This window comes from Magallana gigas, chromosome 8 (genome assembly GCF_963853765.1).
Source record: "Magallana gigas chromosome 8, xbMagGiga1.1, whole genome shotgun sequence".
NCBI classification, from domain to species: Eukaryota; Metazoa; Mollusca; class Bivalvia; order Ostreida; family Ostreidae; genus Magallana; species Magallana gigas.
The window spans coordinates 30,116,036-30,133,404 of record NC_088860.1 but is presented as its reverse complement, the minus strand read 5'-3'; the positions used below and the strand labels follow the sequence as shown (position 1 = coordinate 30,133,404).

The following is a 17,369-nucleotide window of genomic DNA, read 5'->3' as shown; positions in this document are numbered from 1 at the left end:
ATCAAGCATTACGATGCATGATTTCTCAGCAAGCAATTATTTGTCCCTTTTTTGCCTTTATTTTTTATTTGAAATTCTTCATTATTTGTTTTGATGAAAGTGGTTATTTACATAGTTTTACAGACAGTTTTTCTGCAACATTCATTTTTTTTTTTAAATCCGGATTGAGACAGCTGTATCCACTCGAAACCTATCTTGTAATACAACTTCCGGTTATAATAAGATGGCACCTCGAGATGTCAAGTTTGTCAATTTTGTGTTAATGTTCAGTACTTTTACGATCGTTTTGGGGGTAGACCTTCCTCATTTAAGTGCAATACTTTCTTTAGAAAAGGAAAGTACTCGGGATGATTCAGGGTCTCTTGTATTGTACGCAGGAACCGAGCAAAGAATTGTATTAGTTGGGAGCAACTTTGACAACGCGACCAGCATAGCTTTCACGACAGATATACGTTCACAGAAGGAAACATGTGATGGCCAGAGAACGCAGACATTCTCGATCATCTCGACAGCATATAACGGGACATTAGCTACTATCTTGGTAAACTTGCCTGTTTTAGAGAGTGGGAGTTATTATTATGTATGTTATTCCGTTGAAGGAGTTGAGAAATGGGAGCACGGAGGCAAAGAATCGTATACGCGCGTTGCTGTGAAGGTCAAGGAAAGTACCCTTCTTCCACTATGGATTCAAATTATTTTCATTGCCTTTCTTTTGTGTCTCTCAGGATTGTTCAGTGGATTGAATTTGGGTTTAATGGCATTAGATAAAACTGAGCTAAAAATTATTGCAAAATGTGGCTCAACATCAGAGAAAAAGTATGCTAAGGCTATTGAACCTGTGCGGAGAAGAGGAAATTTTCTACTTTGTACTCTTTTATTGGGAAATGTACTTGTAAATAACTCTTTAACTATCTTGTTGGATGATTTATCCAATGGTTTGTACGCAGTCATTGGTGCAACATTGGGCATTGTTATCTGTGGTGAAATTATACCTCAAGCCCTGTGTTCCAGACATGGACTTGCAGTTGGAGCTCGGACAATTTGGATCACAAGGTTTTTTATGTTGATAACATTTCCTCTTTCTTTCCCTATAAGTTTACTCTTGGACAAAGTCCTTGGGGAGGAGATTGGAAATGTGTATGACAGAGCTAAGCTCTCAGAGTTAGTGAAAGTAACCAAAGAGTTCAATGATCTTAAAAATGATGAAGTTAACATTATCTCAGGAGCATTGGACTTATCCAAAAAGTCTGTAAAGGAAGTTATGACAAAGATAGAGGATGTTTATATGCTTGACATTAACAGTGTGTTAGACTTTGAAACAGTTTCTGAGATTATGAAACGTGGGTATACTCGCATTCCTATATATGAAAATGATCCAGGCAACATAGTAGCTCTTCTAAACATTAAGGACCTGGCGCTGATTGACCCTGATGATAAAACCCCCATTAGAACTGTGATCAAATTCTATCAGCACCCTTTGATATTTGTATTTGATGACCAAAAACTAGACACTATGCTTCATGAGTTCCGTCAAGGTAAGCTATCTCAGTACCTGTAAACATGTGCCACATTCAGTGGAATTTTTTTTTCTTTTCTAACTAAGATAATTTATGCAAAAGAAAAAAAATATTCCAAATATCAGCTGTCAATGTTTGTTGATTTAATATAAAAATCAGAGAGCAGTGATATTAATGTACAGACGTAACATGCATAAACATACATAAAACTTGTACGAAAATGTTTTCAGGCTATTTTCTGTTACCGGTATATACAAGAAATGGACCTCTGTTATTTAGGAAAAATGGACCATATGTTTATTTTCTATATAAATATCTAATCACTGAAAAGGAAACACTGCATTACAAACTAGGCAGTATATATTTTAAATAAATTTTCTAAATACCGTAAATAAAAGACAGTTTTTAAGTAGACTAACAGAATCTCACTTGGCTGTCGCTGAAAGGGAAGTTTTTATTTCTATTTTGTCATTTTCGTAATTTATGCAAGGTAAAACTCTTTCAAACACATATTTTAACCTTGCAAGATTGCACTTATACCCAGGATATGTAGGCACATAGGAGGGATTCTTGTTGCTGTAAATTTAATATGGATTTAATGGGGTTACATGTACATGTAAATGTTTGTTGATTGTATAATCTGATGTCTGAAAGGCACATTTGAAAAAATGTAGCAAGAGTAAGACAACATTAATTAATGTGTCAAGAGCAGCCTTGTTTTTCTACACTTTTACTGACAAGGTAACAAATAGAGGCACCAGATTTGTTTTGCTTTGCTTCATTTTAATTTTCAACAACTAGTGAAATTTTATTCAGAGGGTAATGCATATTAGGCTTTTTGTTCTGCAACAAATTCATATGCCTGCATTACAAGGGCTAAGCCAAGCTACTGGTAGTCTTCATTTGTGTATGCTATCCATTTTTAATAGGCTGGACGATGATAATCAAACAGGTGCAGCCCTTTGTTCTGCATAAATATATATACATTTGTATATATATGCTACCTCTAGCTCTACCTTTGAAAGTGTATTTTTTTTTCTACTTGTAAGATTGTGTACATGTAAAGTTATTTTGATATCATGAATATGTCACTTCTGAGTCTCCTTAAGAAATATCCGGTTGTCACGCTACTGGTCATTTGAATGGAGTCCTTGATGTGTCATTTATCAGGTTTATTTGATGCATCAATCTCTCTGGTGTTCCTGGTCTGTTCTCTACATGATTTTGTGTGTTCTTTTATAAGAGAATTGGTTGTCAGGTGGCGTAGTTCATAACTCATTAAATGCACTGAATTAGTTTGGAAGATGTGGATTCTAGAATCACAAATTATATAAGTATAATGTACATTTACAAGTACTTCATCAACTTTGCTACTTAGCACTGAGCAGTAAACACTTTTTTTTAACTGTGTGATTTTGAAATTTACTGTCTTTGAAGTGTACTTACAGGGTACTTATGGCAAAAAATAACTATGATTTCTCATTAAATTTAATTCTAATTTATGTTGTCACTTGTCAACATATTTCAAAATTGAATGAGCAATCACAGTTTCTTGTATTTTGGTTTTTTTTTTAATAGAGAAGAACCTAAAAATAATTAAGCATTGTTAGGAAACATATATTGTGTCAATTAATTTATACTGCATTTATAAAACTAGCACATGTATTACATTCAGATCCTGGAATCTGAGGTCATTTGCCATAGTGGGCAACATTTGTATGTACATATGTATGTCAATATCAAATGTTTGATATTGATTTGTTTGGTGTCTTTAATGATTATTCATTTCCTAGCTTCATTGGCTGCAAAGATTATCTTTTTAGTACAAAAAATGATGTATTTTAAAATATTGAGTGAAAATTTACAGCCACATGTATTTGTTTACTAAACTTGTACAATCATTAGATTTCATTTAAAAGTAGAAAAATACTAGGATATATGTATTTAATCATTATACATTAATGATTATGAAACTTTTATTTTAGCTCCCCATTTGCAAAATGGACATTGCAAAAACAAGCATACTAATGTTAAAAGAACAGATACTTTCAAAAAAAATTGAACAGGTTGCCTCATCTTGTAATGTTTTACATTCTTACAGGTCATTCACACATGGGGATTGTTCGGAGGGTTAACAATGAGGGAGATGGTGACCCTTACTATGAAACCCTGGGGGTGCTGACCCTGGAAGATGTCATAGAGGAAATCATACAATCAGAAATCATTGACGAAACGGACATAATTAGTAAGGGTCAGAGAGAGAGAGAGAGAGAGAGAGAGAGAGAGAGATTATGACCTAATTTGTATAAGCATTCAAGATACTCTGTCTCCTTATGATATGATCTCCTTTTAGATAAAGGTTATCTATATAAGTACTATTTATCGTACATACACAAAGTCAATATTGTGTCACAATATGTATGAGTAGCATTTTGACATTTGAAGAGCTGAGACATAATGATCTTGATAGTTGTACAAATGATGACATATTTTGTAACAGTCTGAATGACCCGTGAACACAAAACCTGTGGAAAATTACACATTATGTAAATCACAGTTACACATTTAGGTCGCTGTGGTTGGTAGAAAACATTTACTGGTAAATGTATATCAATTGTGTCATCATTGATTTAGATGAAATCAAGTTTTAGCCTCTCTCCAAATGCTAGGATTTTATTTATTCTGTTTTGAATATGCTTGCCCAGTTTCATTATGATATCATTATACCCTGTAGAGTAGGAGAGGGCAAGACTTTATTGGTTGTATACTAGATGAAATGATGGAATGTCATTCTTTTAAAGTCTTCTTCTATGGGCATTTATATAAAACTGAGCTAGTGTACCTAAAAAGTTGATATATTGTAAGTATAAGGATCTACTGAAGTTTAAAACTTCTGGTCTGGATTTTTAGGGCCTTGCTGTGCAAGCACCCTATAGTGATCAGTTTGTCTGTCCATCCTTCAGTCAGTCAATCCATCTGTCTTTCTGTCTGAGATAACTTATCCTGAGCATATCTTCTCACACTTTGGTCCACTCTTGCTTATATTTCACCCCCAGAGTGACTTTGGGTTAAGGGTTTGCAATGACTTTGAACCAAGTTTCTAGGTCCAAGATAAAGGTCATTGCAGAATTGCATGAACAATATTTGTCCGGATCATATACCGATATTCTCCCCCTTTGGTCCAATCTTGCACTTACTTCACCCACAGAGTGAGTGCCTTTGGTCTAAGGGTGTGCAGTGACCTTCAAGTTTCTATGTCAAAAGTCAAGGTCATATCAGACTGTGCAAAAAAAATATCTTTTCAGAGCACACACTCTTCCCTTAACCCTATCTGGCCCATACTTCACATATGCAGAGCTTTTGGGTGAAGGATGTGAAGTGACTTTGAACCAAGTTTCAAGGTCTTTCAGGGTCAAATGAGAAGGTCTTAACAGACTTCTTTATAATCGGTTGTAGGTCTTAATTTATTTCTCATTGGCTTAATTTTCCAAAAGAATGCCTCAGTCAAGAGGAAATGTGCTTGAATTTAAGTTCTATGCCAGCTGGAAAATTTTCATACATGTAGGTAAAGGTCAAAGTAAAATCCTCTGAAATAATTTTCATCCTATTGTGTATTATTTAAATGAGGCCCTTCATTATAGACCCTTAAAATTACATTTTCAGTGAAGTATTACAATGTAGTTAAGTGATAGAGTCTCACAGAGACTCAATTGGTTGGACCAAAGTCCATAAATTCATATAGCCTTAAAATTGCGACACCCCAACCCCCTAGATTGATAAATATTGGTCAAATAATTTGAAACTGTAGAGACCAAGCCCTCAAAGCATGTGTTACATTGAGATGGCTGGTACAGGATTTTGTAACAATCGGGTGACCATGAAGGCTCTTGGGCCTCTTGTTTTTCTGTCTGGTCTATGCAGTGTTAATTATGGCTGATTTAATAGGATGCCCAACAGTGTCATTAACTCAATTATCCTCCAGCTTTCAATTCCATGGAGTGATCTTGTGTGAGAAAACCGCCTGTGTTGGAGATCAGTAGCCTTAGATTGATTTCACATCAAATTTTCTGCTGAATTGGCACCCCAGAAGTTACTCGTCAGAAAGGGCTCAATGGAAATGGTTAATAAATCTCCAAGTTTAAACAAACTTGCAAATCAATGAGACAAAAAACATCTGCAAGAAGAAAAAGCTGTTTTCTAGGAACATTACTAAAAGTTAATGGTACATGTACATGTACATCGTCATACTACTTTTAAAAAGTATGTAAGGAAAAAAAATGTTAATTTGCATCAATTTCTGTGCAATAATATGAGTTTGATGCATTACTCTGTGATCAACTTAACATGCTTCACATGTATTGCTGTAGTATTTCACAGTTTGCACACGCACCTCTTTCCAAAATGCCCTGTCCATCCAAATGCAATAATATACAGCTGTTGCCTATATGACAAAACCCACCACATATCTCCAAATGTACAAGTTTTAAGCGATACTTTGACTTCCACAGGGACCAAGCCCTTTTTGACATTAATCTCAATGTAACCATGAAATTAATGTCAAAACGGGCTTGGCCCCTGTGTTTGACTTCATGACATTGTAACTACATGTATTATAATATCAAACTGATGCATGGTGCCTCCTTTCCAAGTTCCAACCCCATTGATTCTTTCAGTTCTGCATCACTTTAGTTAGCTTTGTGTTATATATTTAATTGATTTCATTAATAATTTTGATTGGTTCTTCTATCCTTTCTACAACTAGGGATTCGATAACTTGATCCTCTGAAGGGTAGGATTTGAAAATGTCATAAAACATTTAAATCAATACACACTCTGTATCAAGAAAAAGTTTTTCAATGTGCTAAAAAATTATCTTTACAGGACTATTTTCTATACTTTCTATAAGTCTTATAGGTAAGGTACATGTATGGGTGTTGGATTTTAAAAAAAAATTCTGTAAAGTATTATAATATCCCATTTTGCATTTCCTTTAAGCATAACTTAATAGGCCAAAGCTTGAAGAGAATGAAATCTAATAAAATATGTTCAATAACTCCAATGGCAGTCACAAGTTTAAGGGTCTATGAAATTTAACAGCTCAGATAAAAAAGATGCTCTTACATGTATAATCCCAACAAAATGGGTCTAATAGACTTTACCAGGGGTCTGGCACAGGGGCTGAGAATTAATTACCACATATTTTTTTGCAATTCATACTTCACAGATGCAAAAGAGATATGCCGGTTCACCGAAAGTTGATCATTGATTCTCTTTCCTTTACTTAATGCACATTTTTTAGAACTGACATACTGGTATTAACAAGCTGACTACAATGTAAATGTAGGTAATTAATGGTAATCTTTCTAGGGAAAACTATTTGTTCTCTCTTATTTTGGGGAACTTCCTGTACCGGTACATATGAAATTAGCAGGGGACATTTACATATTATTTCTTTGTCTTTTATCAAGCATAAATTTGATTTTGTTTCATATTAGCTAACAGATCACCTTGTAACTTTGACTGTCCAGATTTTATCAACATCTTTGGTATATAGATACATTCAAAATACAGTTTCAATTTATATGCTGTTTTCCATCGCTTTTATGTTACGAAATGTAGACACAGGTTGTAGAGCATGCCATTTAAGCCACTTGACAGATGCAATTTGACTTAAATTGCTATGAAAATTAATTGCAGTGTAATAATGAATATTTATGAGCCTGACGTTTCATTAGTGATTACACCTTTTGATATGACTGTGTTAAATATGCACAGGCCAAAAGCAAATGATAATTTGAAAAGTCTTGGATCACTTTAGGGAAGACAGCAGAAATCATAGCAATTGTATTGTATATTGATCTGAAAGTTGTCTCCGGAGAGTGCTCTCCAACATGTGATGAGCTAGGTCACATGACGGTGTTGTACAGAGTTGGAATGTCTGATCTGAATACTTGCTGTATGTGACTGGTGGTTATATCCTCAACTGCAGGGTTTAACCCAAACATGGCAGTGGAGTTTTCCATATTTAATTGATTTTCAGACTTCATTGTCATGAAACACGAATTATGTACATGTATATACACCAGTGTTGTATAGTGGTGGCTGTTGGTCGAGCAAGAGACCCCAACCCCCCTACCCCTTTAATGTCTAACTAAAAGTACATAATCCTTTATACTTTTTAACATGTCATCTTAAGGTTAAAAAAAAAGAAAAGATAATTAGTTTTTCAGGCACAAAGTATAAAAATTCTGACAGACAAGTATGTTTTACATTTTTATTGCTAGATTTTCAATGGAAAATAACTCAATTTTCATATTTTCACTAAAATTTGAAAAATAAGTTATTCCCCTTTTAATATTTCAATAAAATTAATACATTCTCGTTTGACCTGATGCTGTGGTGCTTAAAAATAGAACATTAATAAATTTCTAACCTGTACAAGAACAAAAATCAAACAATACACTGGACAGTTAATAATGCAATTTCTTAAAAATGCCATTTCATGGATATTTCACAGGGTTGCATTGTTCTCAGGTGACTCTAAAAGCCCATGGGCCTCTTGTTGCAGTTGTTGAGGAAATATTGATCAATACCCAGAGCTGTTTTCATGGTTAGGAATCAATTTCTGGATGGGGATTGCCCTATTTGTTATCTTAACAGAAAATCGATAGCAATACATATGACTTGATAGAACTTGAGTGCACCTGATTGGACATTTATCAGTTGATGCTTTTGCTCCAGTATGTACAAAAAAGAAAATTCAGTTTTTATTTCCCACTCTCGATCAGGTTCAAAAGATAAAAAATCAATGTTTATTCCATGGACATTCAATCACAATTTCTATAAATTATTGATATCAATGCTCTTCAAATTATTCCTGAGAATTGAACTTGACCTATTTGATATCATTTAAACAACTTCTTATTTTTAAAAGTCACATACATCTTGCATGCATTAGTTAATAGACTCAAGATCATTTGTAAAAGAAGATATAACAATGAATGGTTATACACTGTATCAAAATCTGGCTGTAAATTTCAAGGTATTTATATGTTGTGTTTACGATTTTCAGCGGACAACAGGAAGAAGACACGCCGTACTCTTGCCAAGCAGGACTTCAGTGTGTTCAACACCCAGGAGGCTAACTCAGTGCTTATCTCCCCTCAACTGGCCCTTGCTGCATTCCGCTTCCTATCAACCTGTAAGTGGAAATATTTCCTGGCATCAGGAATTGTAACAGAGTAAACAACAGGGACTTGTTCCATACAGGACACTTACAATTTTGTTTGAAATTAACATTAATTTATAGTCTTAGATTGACATTATTTCCTTCTTGTAAAAAGTATAAAAAAATACACTTAAGTGATCAAATCCTTATCTATTCACCTTTTGATTTTTCTCCCCCTTTTTTTTCAGCTGTTGATTATTTCAAGGATGATTATGTGTCTGAAAACGTATTGAAGAAGCTGATCCGGCAGAATGTGGTGGAAGAGGTGGTCAAGAAGGAGACCTCCGAACAATTCCTGTTCCGTGAGAACGTGCCGTGTGATTACTTCATCCTCATTCTGCAGGGTATGCTTGCTATAGGAAAATCTGTAGAGTTACGGTTCTTAACACCAAGTGATCTGTCAGCAATTTTTTTATTTAGAGAGTGTTATAATTTACAAAATTTGTCAGTGATAAACATGTAAATTATAAGACTTTGAATTTACAGTAACTTGATACATGTATTGGGATAAAATCAGAAAAGTTTCAACTGAAGATGAAATTTGAGTGAGGTGGACCGAATGCTGACCGTAAATTATTGGTTTTGAGGAATTTATTTTCACCATCTGCAAATAACAGAGCCATTTCATGTACATGTACTTGTTTAGATGAGGCTTAAAACAATAAGTTATATACATGTAGTTTTGTTTTTGAAGTGAAGGAAAATAATAAAAATTGAGTCATTTTGCCAATTAGGATAGCCTCCTTATTGAAAGTTTAAGCCTGAGAAACCGACAGTATTTTTTCTCTGAAATAGCACAAATTTATCATCTTTTTGAATTAAAATATTTTCCTTTTACCGGTATATAACTGGTAGAAAAAATATCCATGCCAAATAGAGTGTCCTTAAGCAGGGAGCAGCCGGAAAATACAAAAAAAAAGAAAAGAATAAGATATATAAGAAAAATTTGTCCAACATAATGATTACACATGTATAGTGTTTTTACATTATAATGAGCCCCGTGTTATAAAAATTATTCAGAAATATGATATGTTGTAAATTTTCCGTCTGTCTATATTCAAATGATTATTTCATCATGTAATAATGAAAATAGTTTTTCTTTTCAGGGTTTTATTATTAATAAGGGTACTAATAGACTATGAATGTAGATGATATTTCTCCACCGTTCTATATTAACGTTCTGTATTAACTTTACAGGTAGCGTTGAAGTACTGGTTGGCAGAGAAGGTCTTCGTTTTGTCACCGGTCCGTTCTCCTACTATGGCACTCAATCATTGAGTAAGATCTTATGTTATATTTGACATTCAATTTTGTTTTGAAGATTGATATTGTGACTTGATTAACCTATTGCAGGTTTAATGAAAAATCTGGGAAAATGTTTCCTGTTTATCAGATATTTCATGTTGTAAACATTATGATAAAATATTGAACCTGTTGAGTTTCTGCTTAAGAAAATGGTATATGCCGTGTTTTGAAATGTATACCGCCCCATACTCTAACATGATGTTGTTTTTACAAAAGAACTAACATTGTGTGTTTCAGAGATAAGTGACAACTCTATGATCTACCCCAGCAGTACTGAGAGTCTGTACAGCCGGATAGAGCCGTACGTCCCCGACTTCTCGGTCAGAGTGGATTCCAACCTTCTCTTTGTCAGGATACGCCGCGCCCAGTACATAGCGGCACGACGCGCCACCATGATGGGGAAAGCCAACATCAAGAGCGAGGACGAGGCCTTCGCCAAAGAGTGGCACAAAGTCAAGATCTTGTCCAATCTGTCCAACAATGACAACCATCACTTGAACAGAGTGCATAACCCAGATAAGATGAGGAGGGCCTCCAGCTTGTCAGTGCCCTTCACCAGCAACCAGATAGAGTCAGGGAGAAGCTCTGGGGAGTGGAAGGTCAACAATTCATCAGACGGGGGGATCCTGATCCAGAACATGGCAGGTGACTGTGAGATGATAGAGACCAGAGAGCGGTCAGCCACGGAACCATGTGAGGGACATCTAGACCTACAACAGGGGGAGCCAAAGGGGAGTTCAGGGGAGAGCTTAGGATATGAGGATGCAAAATCAGACCCCGACGGTCAGTCAGAGCGGCAGCATGAACAGACACCTTTAATCACCCGTAAAGACAAGGACGAAAGCATTGAAACGTCATGACAAACATTGTACAAACCACCTGAAAGGCAAAACAACTGAGCCTCACTTGTTATTATTACTTATTTGTTACATGTATGTCTCTCTTAAGAATATATCATTGTCCTATTAATGTTTATAGGTTCACGAAGGAAATCTTGTTGATGGTTACAATTCAATCTGATTTCATGAAATTTGGCCAACGATCTCATGGTTACTACATGTACAAGCTTGGACCATTTAGCAATACAAATGTAACTTATACATATTAGATTTTGAGAAACACCAAGATACAGTTAAAAATTCAACCTACATTTAAAACTTGAAAATTTATGTTTTTAAATTTCATACATTTAGTGCAATAGTCAACAAATTCAGTTAACACAAAGATATTGGCATCTGGGCAGAATTGTTGGATCTAATTGTTGAATTTAAGTCATTTGAGATCCTCTATTACGACAGTATTCAGTGGTGTTTTGAGAATGTTTTCTGTAATTATCAATCGGCTATGTGATATACATTGTGATTATATGACATATAAAATACGTTACAGTTTTTCGATAGGCATATCATGTATTAAAATTGGTATAGGTTTTTATCAAAACAATGTGCATGTAGCTCTTACCATTAGTATTGCTCACAATTCAGTCATGCAAGACAAAATATGCATTTAGAAGGAATTTGCTTGTGTTCTGAGTAGACTGTATATAGTATGTTCATGTAATATATAAGTATTTTTTCTTTAATGGAAATCATGAGACATAAGGAAGATATTGTTAGAAATGTATTGTGATTTTACTTGTAGATAAGTCACAAATTTGTGTCACAATTTTTAAAGTACTTATTTATGCTTTGAGATAATTTCTACATCTGTCAACTAAATTAACTTTTTTTCTATGTCCAATATTCAAAAAGGAATCGAACCTACATTCATTCATGAAATCATTTGTTTATAGATATAGACATGAGACATGTATCTGTCCGCATGAAAAGGAAATGAAAAATTAATTTGAAAAATTTGTTTTGACGCCATTCACATGTAAAAAATATCTTATCCTATAAACTCTGTTTTTTTTTAATATTGCGAATTTTTGCTTGCAGTAATACTCGTGTGATAGGTGTAAAATGGAGTAAAAACTGTCCACACTGTCTCGTCAATGCTTGTAGTCATCATCATTAGTTTTCATGTGCAAGATTATTTGAACAAATGGTACTTGAATTAAAATGCACTTGACTTGTGGTACACATATTCTTACTTATTTTGGGCATTTTTTTTTTTTTTTTATATACATCCACCTGCACATGGTAATAAGTTAATGTAGCATATTATCCCATGGAAAATATTGACTGTGTTAACAAGAGCTTAATGTTGTAGGAAAGAGATATTGTGCTTAGATTCTGAGCCCTTTTTGTTGTGTTATATATTTCATGGTTTTTGTCCAGTATTTGATATTAATAACATCGGCTTGTAATATTTGTTAGGCATATTTTCACTTTACATTCCATAAGATGTCAAAAATTTAATTTATTCTATAGATGATATTTGTTTTATATTTTTTTTAAATCTATACTGAACAAAGTACCCAATAGCTGATATTTTGATATTTCCAGATATCTTCACTGTAATCACTGAATGGCCAGATCTTCTGTTAAACATTAAAATCTAAATAAAATGATAAGAGTAACAGTTCCTAGTCCTTTGATGTAAAAAAAAAAAAGCTAAATATTGAAGTAATATTATGATTTCTTTTTCAATTAATCATCTTTTTCCGTTCAGGTTGTTTTACAACATTATGTTGACCTAAAAAATTAAGCCTCATGTGGCATATTTCTTTAACATTAACAGCAAGGGAAAAAATATCCCATTCTTTTTTTAAATATTATGTAAATCAAAGTAGTAAGGGGAATTAATTTTGAGTAAATCTGTGTATGATTTTATTTTTGATTTTTTTTCTTTCTATTTGTGATTTGTAAGCCGTCCACTTATAAAAATAGTCATCAGCAACAAAAACTACTGTATTAGGTAATCAAAGTATTGATTTGAATATTCATAGAATATATTATATAACTTGAAATGTTGATATCTTGAATTGTTGGTTGTTTTCATGTTCATCTGAGTTCTAGTCTTGTTTTGTTACTGTTTAGGAAAGAAAGAGCTTTCGCGTATATCATATTAACCCATGATTAAATTGGAAGGAAAATGTTTGAGACACATTTACTGTATTTTGACTTTCAGAGCTTTTATCATGTTTTGGGGGGTATTTTTCAGTATTGAAAATGCATGTATTATGTAGTATTTAGATTTTTTTGTTGACTGCCAAAGATATTTACAGTCTAAGATTAGTTATTTTTTGTTAGGATCAATGTTGAAATGGTGTAGGCTTCTATTGCAATATGTATACAAATCTGTTTTTATAAGGACAAACATTTGACTGTAATTAAACTTATTGGCTTATTTTTCCATTGAAATAACCAATATAATTTCCCATTTGTGGTGAATTTTTAAAAAGAGCTTAGTTTGAAAATTTAGGAATGTTAATTTTTAAAAGTTATATCAGACTCTACTAATAAAGAAATTTTCTTTACTTAAAAATAAAACCTTTTGCCGGTATTTTAAAAAACACATTTTCCTGTAGAGATTTTCTGAAATCTTGCAAATGTCTGAAAATTTTGTTTGTAGTGTCCACAAAGCCTGAAAGGTTAATGATTTTATCAGTTTCTCTTAATTTAACAGGATGTCCAAGACTGTTTACCTTTACACCTCCACAAGGCACAGATAACTGAGTTGCTTCCTCTGCTAAGTTTTCTCCTAGTTCTGAAGGATAAGATTAACATAGGGGCTTTGTACAGTGATCAGGTATAGATGAGGGGTGCTGTTTAACAAAAGAATTTAATGTGTGATTTACGGCCTGAAATTAAAATTCTATGGATTTTCAATTAAACTAAAAAATGTTTTTGGTTATTCAAATAATTTGGAAGTAAATGGGGTGTATGTTCAATTTAGACTTGAAAATTATTTCATGACTACATTATTTCATTCACATTATTTACCTTATCCCCTCTGAAATTCACCAAAAGACTTAATTAGTTTTGAGCCCAAATTACTGTAGCTGTGTAATAGCAGATTGTATGGACTTCTGTAGACATCAAAATGCATCATTAAATGAATCATGTATTTTTTTGAGTTGCATGCCAGCAATTAATTTACATACTATGACACAAATTGCTTTAGTATGCTGTTCTTTTTAACATCTTTTAATCATATCTTTCTTTCTTTGAGACATCTATATTGTGTTATGTACAGTATCTGTTTGTTTATAATAATTACTGTGCAGAAACTACTGTTGTTCTTTGGGTATTAAATGTACATGAATCAAGACAATGTTTTCAGACATTTGAGAAATTGTGTTGCCTATTTCTTAACCATGATTATTTAACCTATGGTCAAGAATACAATTCATGTGATGTGTACATATATTAAAAAGTTATTAATAAAGACTGTTAAGCAGAATTAAGTTGCTTCCTCTCTCTCTCTTTTTTCTAGCTCACCTGAGGTGAAGTTTACATCACCTGTTATTTGTCTAGTTGTCTGTAAACTTTTTACATTTAAAGTTCATTTTCCAATTTTGTTACATGCAGGTATATTTGATATGGTGAGGCCTTAGAATAATTTATTTGATTTTTCAGTTGATACACCTTAGATGATAGGATATATATGGTCCAAAAAAGTAGACTTCTTTTTATACATGTATTATACTATTATGCTGTTTTTAGGTCAATACGATGATTTAGCTACCCGAAAAATACAATTAATATTCACGGAGCCGAGGCAAGGTGAATATTGTACTTCGATGGTAGCTAAACCATCATATTGATCGAAAAAAAAACCCACCAATAATTGTTTTATTATATGATTCAGCGACAAATTGATACAGACATATCAAGTTGAGTTTCATATTTATAAATTTGAAAAGAGATGAAAAAACTTGTTCAGGTGATGTTGCCCATGAGCCTTTTGTTTGGTAATTCATTCCAAGTTTATTCAAATATCATATTTAAAACGTTATATGACAGATATCTATACTACTATATTAAAATAATAGACTCGAATTTTTGGTCTTTAATACCGAGAAATCGGAAGAATACTGTCTTTTGTTTTATATATTTAAAACATAATTGGTACTTGAAGATTACCAATTTGTTTTTATTTTTTCTCAGTTAAGCTTCGTAATTAATAATCAACGAAAATTCCTCAAAAACTCCCGGAAATCACCTGGATTTTCTTGCGCTTGCGCAATACATTCACGCTAACGGGATCTTTAGTTTACGTTTCCACAATATCACATCTGCATGAATAAATACATATACGGGTAAATTTTCATTGGACTTTTGCTATATATTCTGTTCATATATATTAATGATTTCTTATGAGAGAAAGTATAAAATAACAAATATAAATTTCAACTAAGTACTTACTTTTGTCTTCGTGATGACAAAAAATATTTGATTACATGCGAAAAAGTTACACTATATTTTTTAGATAGAAGATAGAATATGTTTATCGTAAAAATGAATAATGTCCTACGGACCCAGTTTTACAAAGAAAATACGTGTACGTTGGTGAAAAGGTGTTGAATTCTTCCATTCTGTGGATTAAAATTTTTAGATAAAAGGTATTTGCAGTCTGAAAAAGGTTTGTTTTGATGAATTTGACTGTTATTTTCAAGACAACTTCAGTAACTTTCTCCATAATCGTTCCGGAGCGATTCTGCAATTTTCTGCTACTTTACGGGTATAAGGGAGGCATTCTAACTGTGGGGAGTGCCTTTCCCGAGACACAGTTAGATTTATCAAACTAAGGAAAGTGTACTGAAATTAATACCATATTATTGTAGGCTTATAGCTTTGTTATGCAAATTTTAATAATAAACCGTGTCGTTGTAACTATTTCGTAAATGTCCGATATGCAATGTCAACCCGTGCACGCACGGGTCAAAGTCTAGTGTTGTAAATATGTATAGAAAGTAAATCATTAGGAACATGGAAGATAAAGAAGGGATACACAATTAGCTCCTGTATTTTAACTGAAGTATCTTTTTCTGAAAGTGTGCCCACACAGGTTGATCAAGTTCGATAAAACAAATTTGAAGAAGGGAGATAATAAAAGTGGGCTCAATGGTCCTTTCAATTCCCCTATATTCTTCTCATATGGTTTAAAATACTAATTTTTGCAAATGTGAGTACTTTTCTCCTTTCATGAATTTTTCAAAAATCAAACTATTAAAAATATGTGTTTCGAAAATATTAAAAAGTTTCAATGCATATTTAATATATAGAAAGGGAAGCGAGTGAATTCTATGAGAATATAGAAAGAATGTTCTATCGTTAAATTGACATGTCCTACTGATCCGGTTTAACCTGGTCATGGTAAGCTTAGCTCCCCCCCCCCACTTTTTTTGCAAAGTTATACCTAACCATTAGAAACATAGCATGATAGAGGGTTCAGGCCCCCCCCCCCACTTTTTCTCGCAGGAAAGATTATTGTTCCTAAATTTACCTTGAAAGATTGAGAAGTTGGATTCAGAAGCATACTAGCCCCCCCCCCCCCCCTTCCACGGATTAGGAATTTCATGATTTTGGAAAAAATATTTGGGTATGTAATTTTTTTTTTTCTTTCGGAAGTATAGGGTTACTCCCCCCCCCCCCCCCCCCCCCGATTAGGATTTCCATGATTTTGGGAATTACTTTTTTCTCAATATTTCTGAGGATTAGTCTAGCCCCCCCCCCCCCCCCCCACTTTCAATTTGCTTCCGACGCCAGTGAAGATTATTCTTTCTAATGAGAATATAGAAAATAAACCTTGGTCTCCAACATCACACTTTAGCTGCTCTACTATCGAGTACAGAGTTCATGAGGCAAATAAAGCATAGTCCATGCGGCCTAATTTACGACTGTTACTTTCATTACAATTCACATAATAATTATAAAACTGTATTGCATCATTCATCATAATGTTATTGCATCATTCATATAAAAATCCTAGTTTCAAAAAGTTTATAACGGTGGAACATGGGCATTTTAAAAAATTGATCAAACAATACCCCAAAAAAATTCAACAGGAGTTTCAAAACTGCTTTCTATTGGTGTTGATTGTACCTCATTCTCTTTTGAGAAGTGGACAGGCAAAGATGTAGGCTTTGCCTGTTCACTTCTCAAAAGAGAATAGTTTGTACAATGTACCCCTCTCCTGCATCAATTCAAAGGAAACTAAAAACGAGATATTAAGGCTGCCATTAGAAGTAAAATTCAAAGTAGTCAAGGACAGTTTTAGAGGAACATTAAGTTCCAACTTTGTTCCAAGTTCCAACAGTTTTATAATTACTTTTTTCTAAATGTTCTGTAAATTCTAATAAAACTAGCTATTCAAGATGTCACGCACGGATATACTGTGGAATCATTAAATTTCATGGGGGGCAATTTTTG

At 33.4% G+C, this 17,369-nt stretch overlaps 1 protein-coding gene across 1 annotated transcript; it reads left to right on the top strand.

Moving 5' to 3' along the window:
• The first annotated feature begins 191 nt into the window (after positions 1 to 191).
• Positions 192 to 14,405, top strand: LOC105340238 (metal transporter CNNM4). The gene is made up of 6 exons (XM_011446195.4): positions 192 to 1,535; positions 3,619 to 3,762; positions 8,590 to 8,718; positions 8,934 to 9,089; positions 9,943 to 10,023; positions 10,288 to 14,405. The coding sequence occupies exons 1-6, from the start codon at positions 224 to 226 to the stop codon at positions 10,908 to 10,910; spliced, it is 2,445 nt and encodes an 814-aa protein (XP_011444497.3). The 5' UTR covers positions 192 to 223; the 3' UTR covers positions 10,911 to 14,405.
• Positions 14,406 to 17,369: the final 2,964 nt, after the last annotated feature.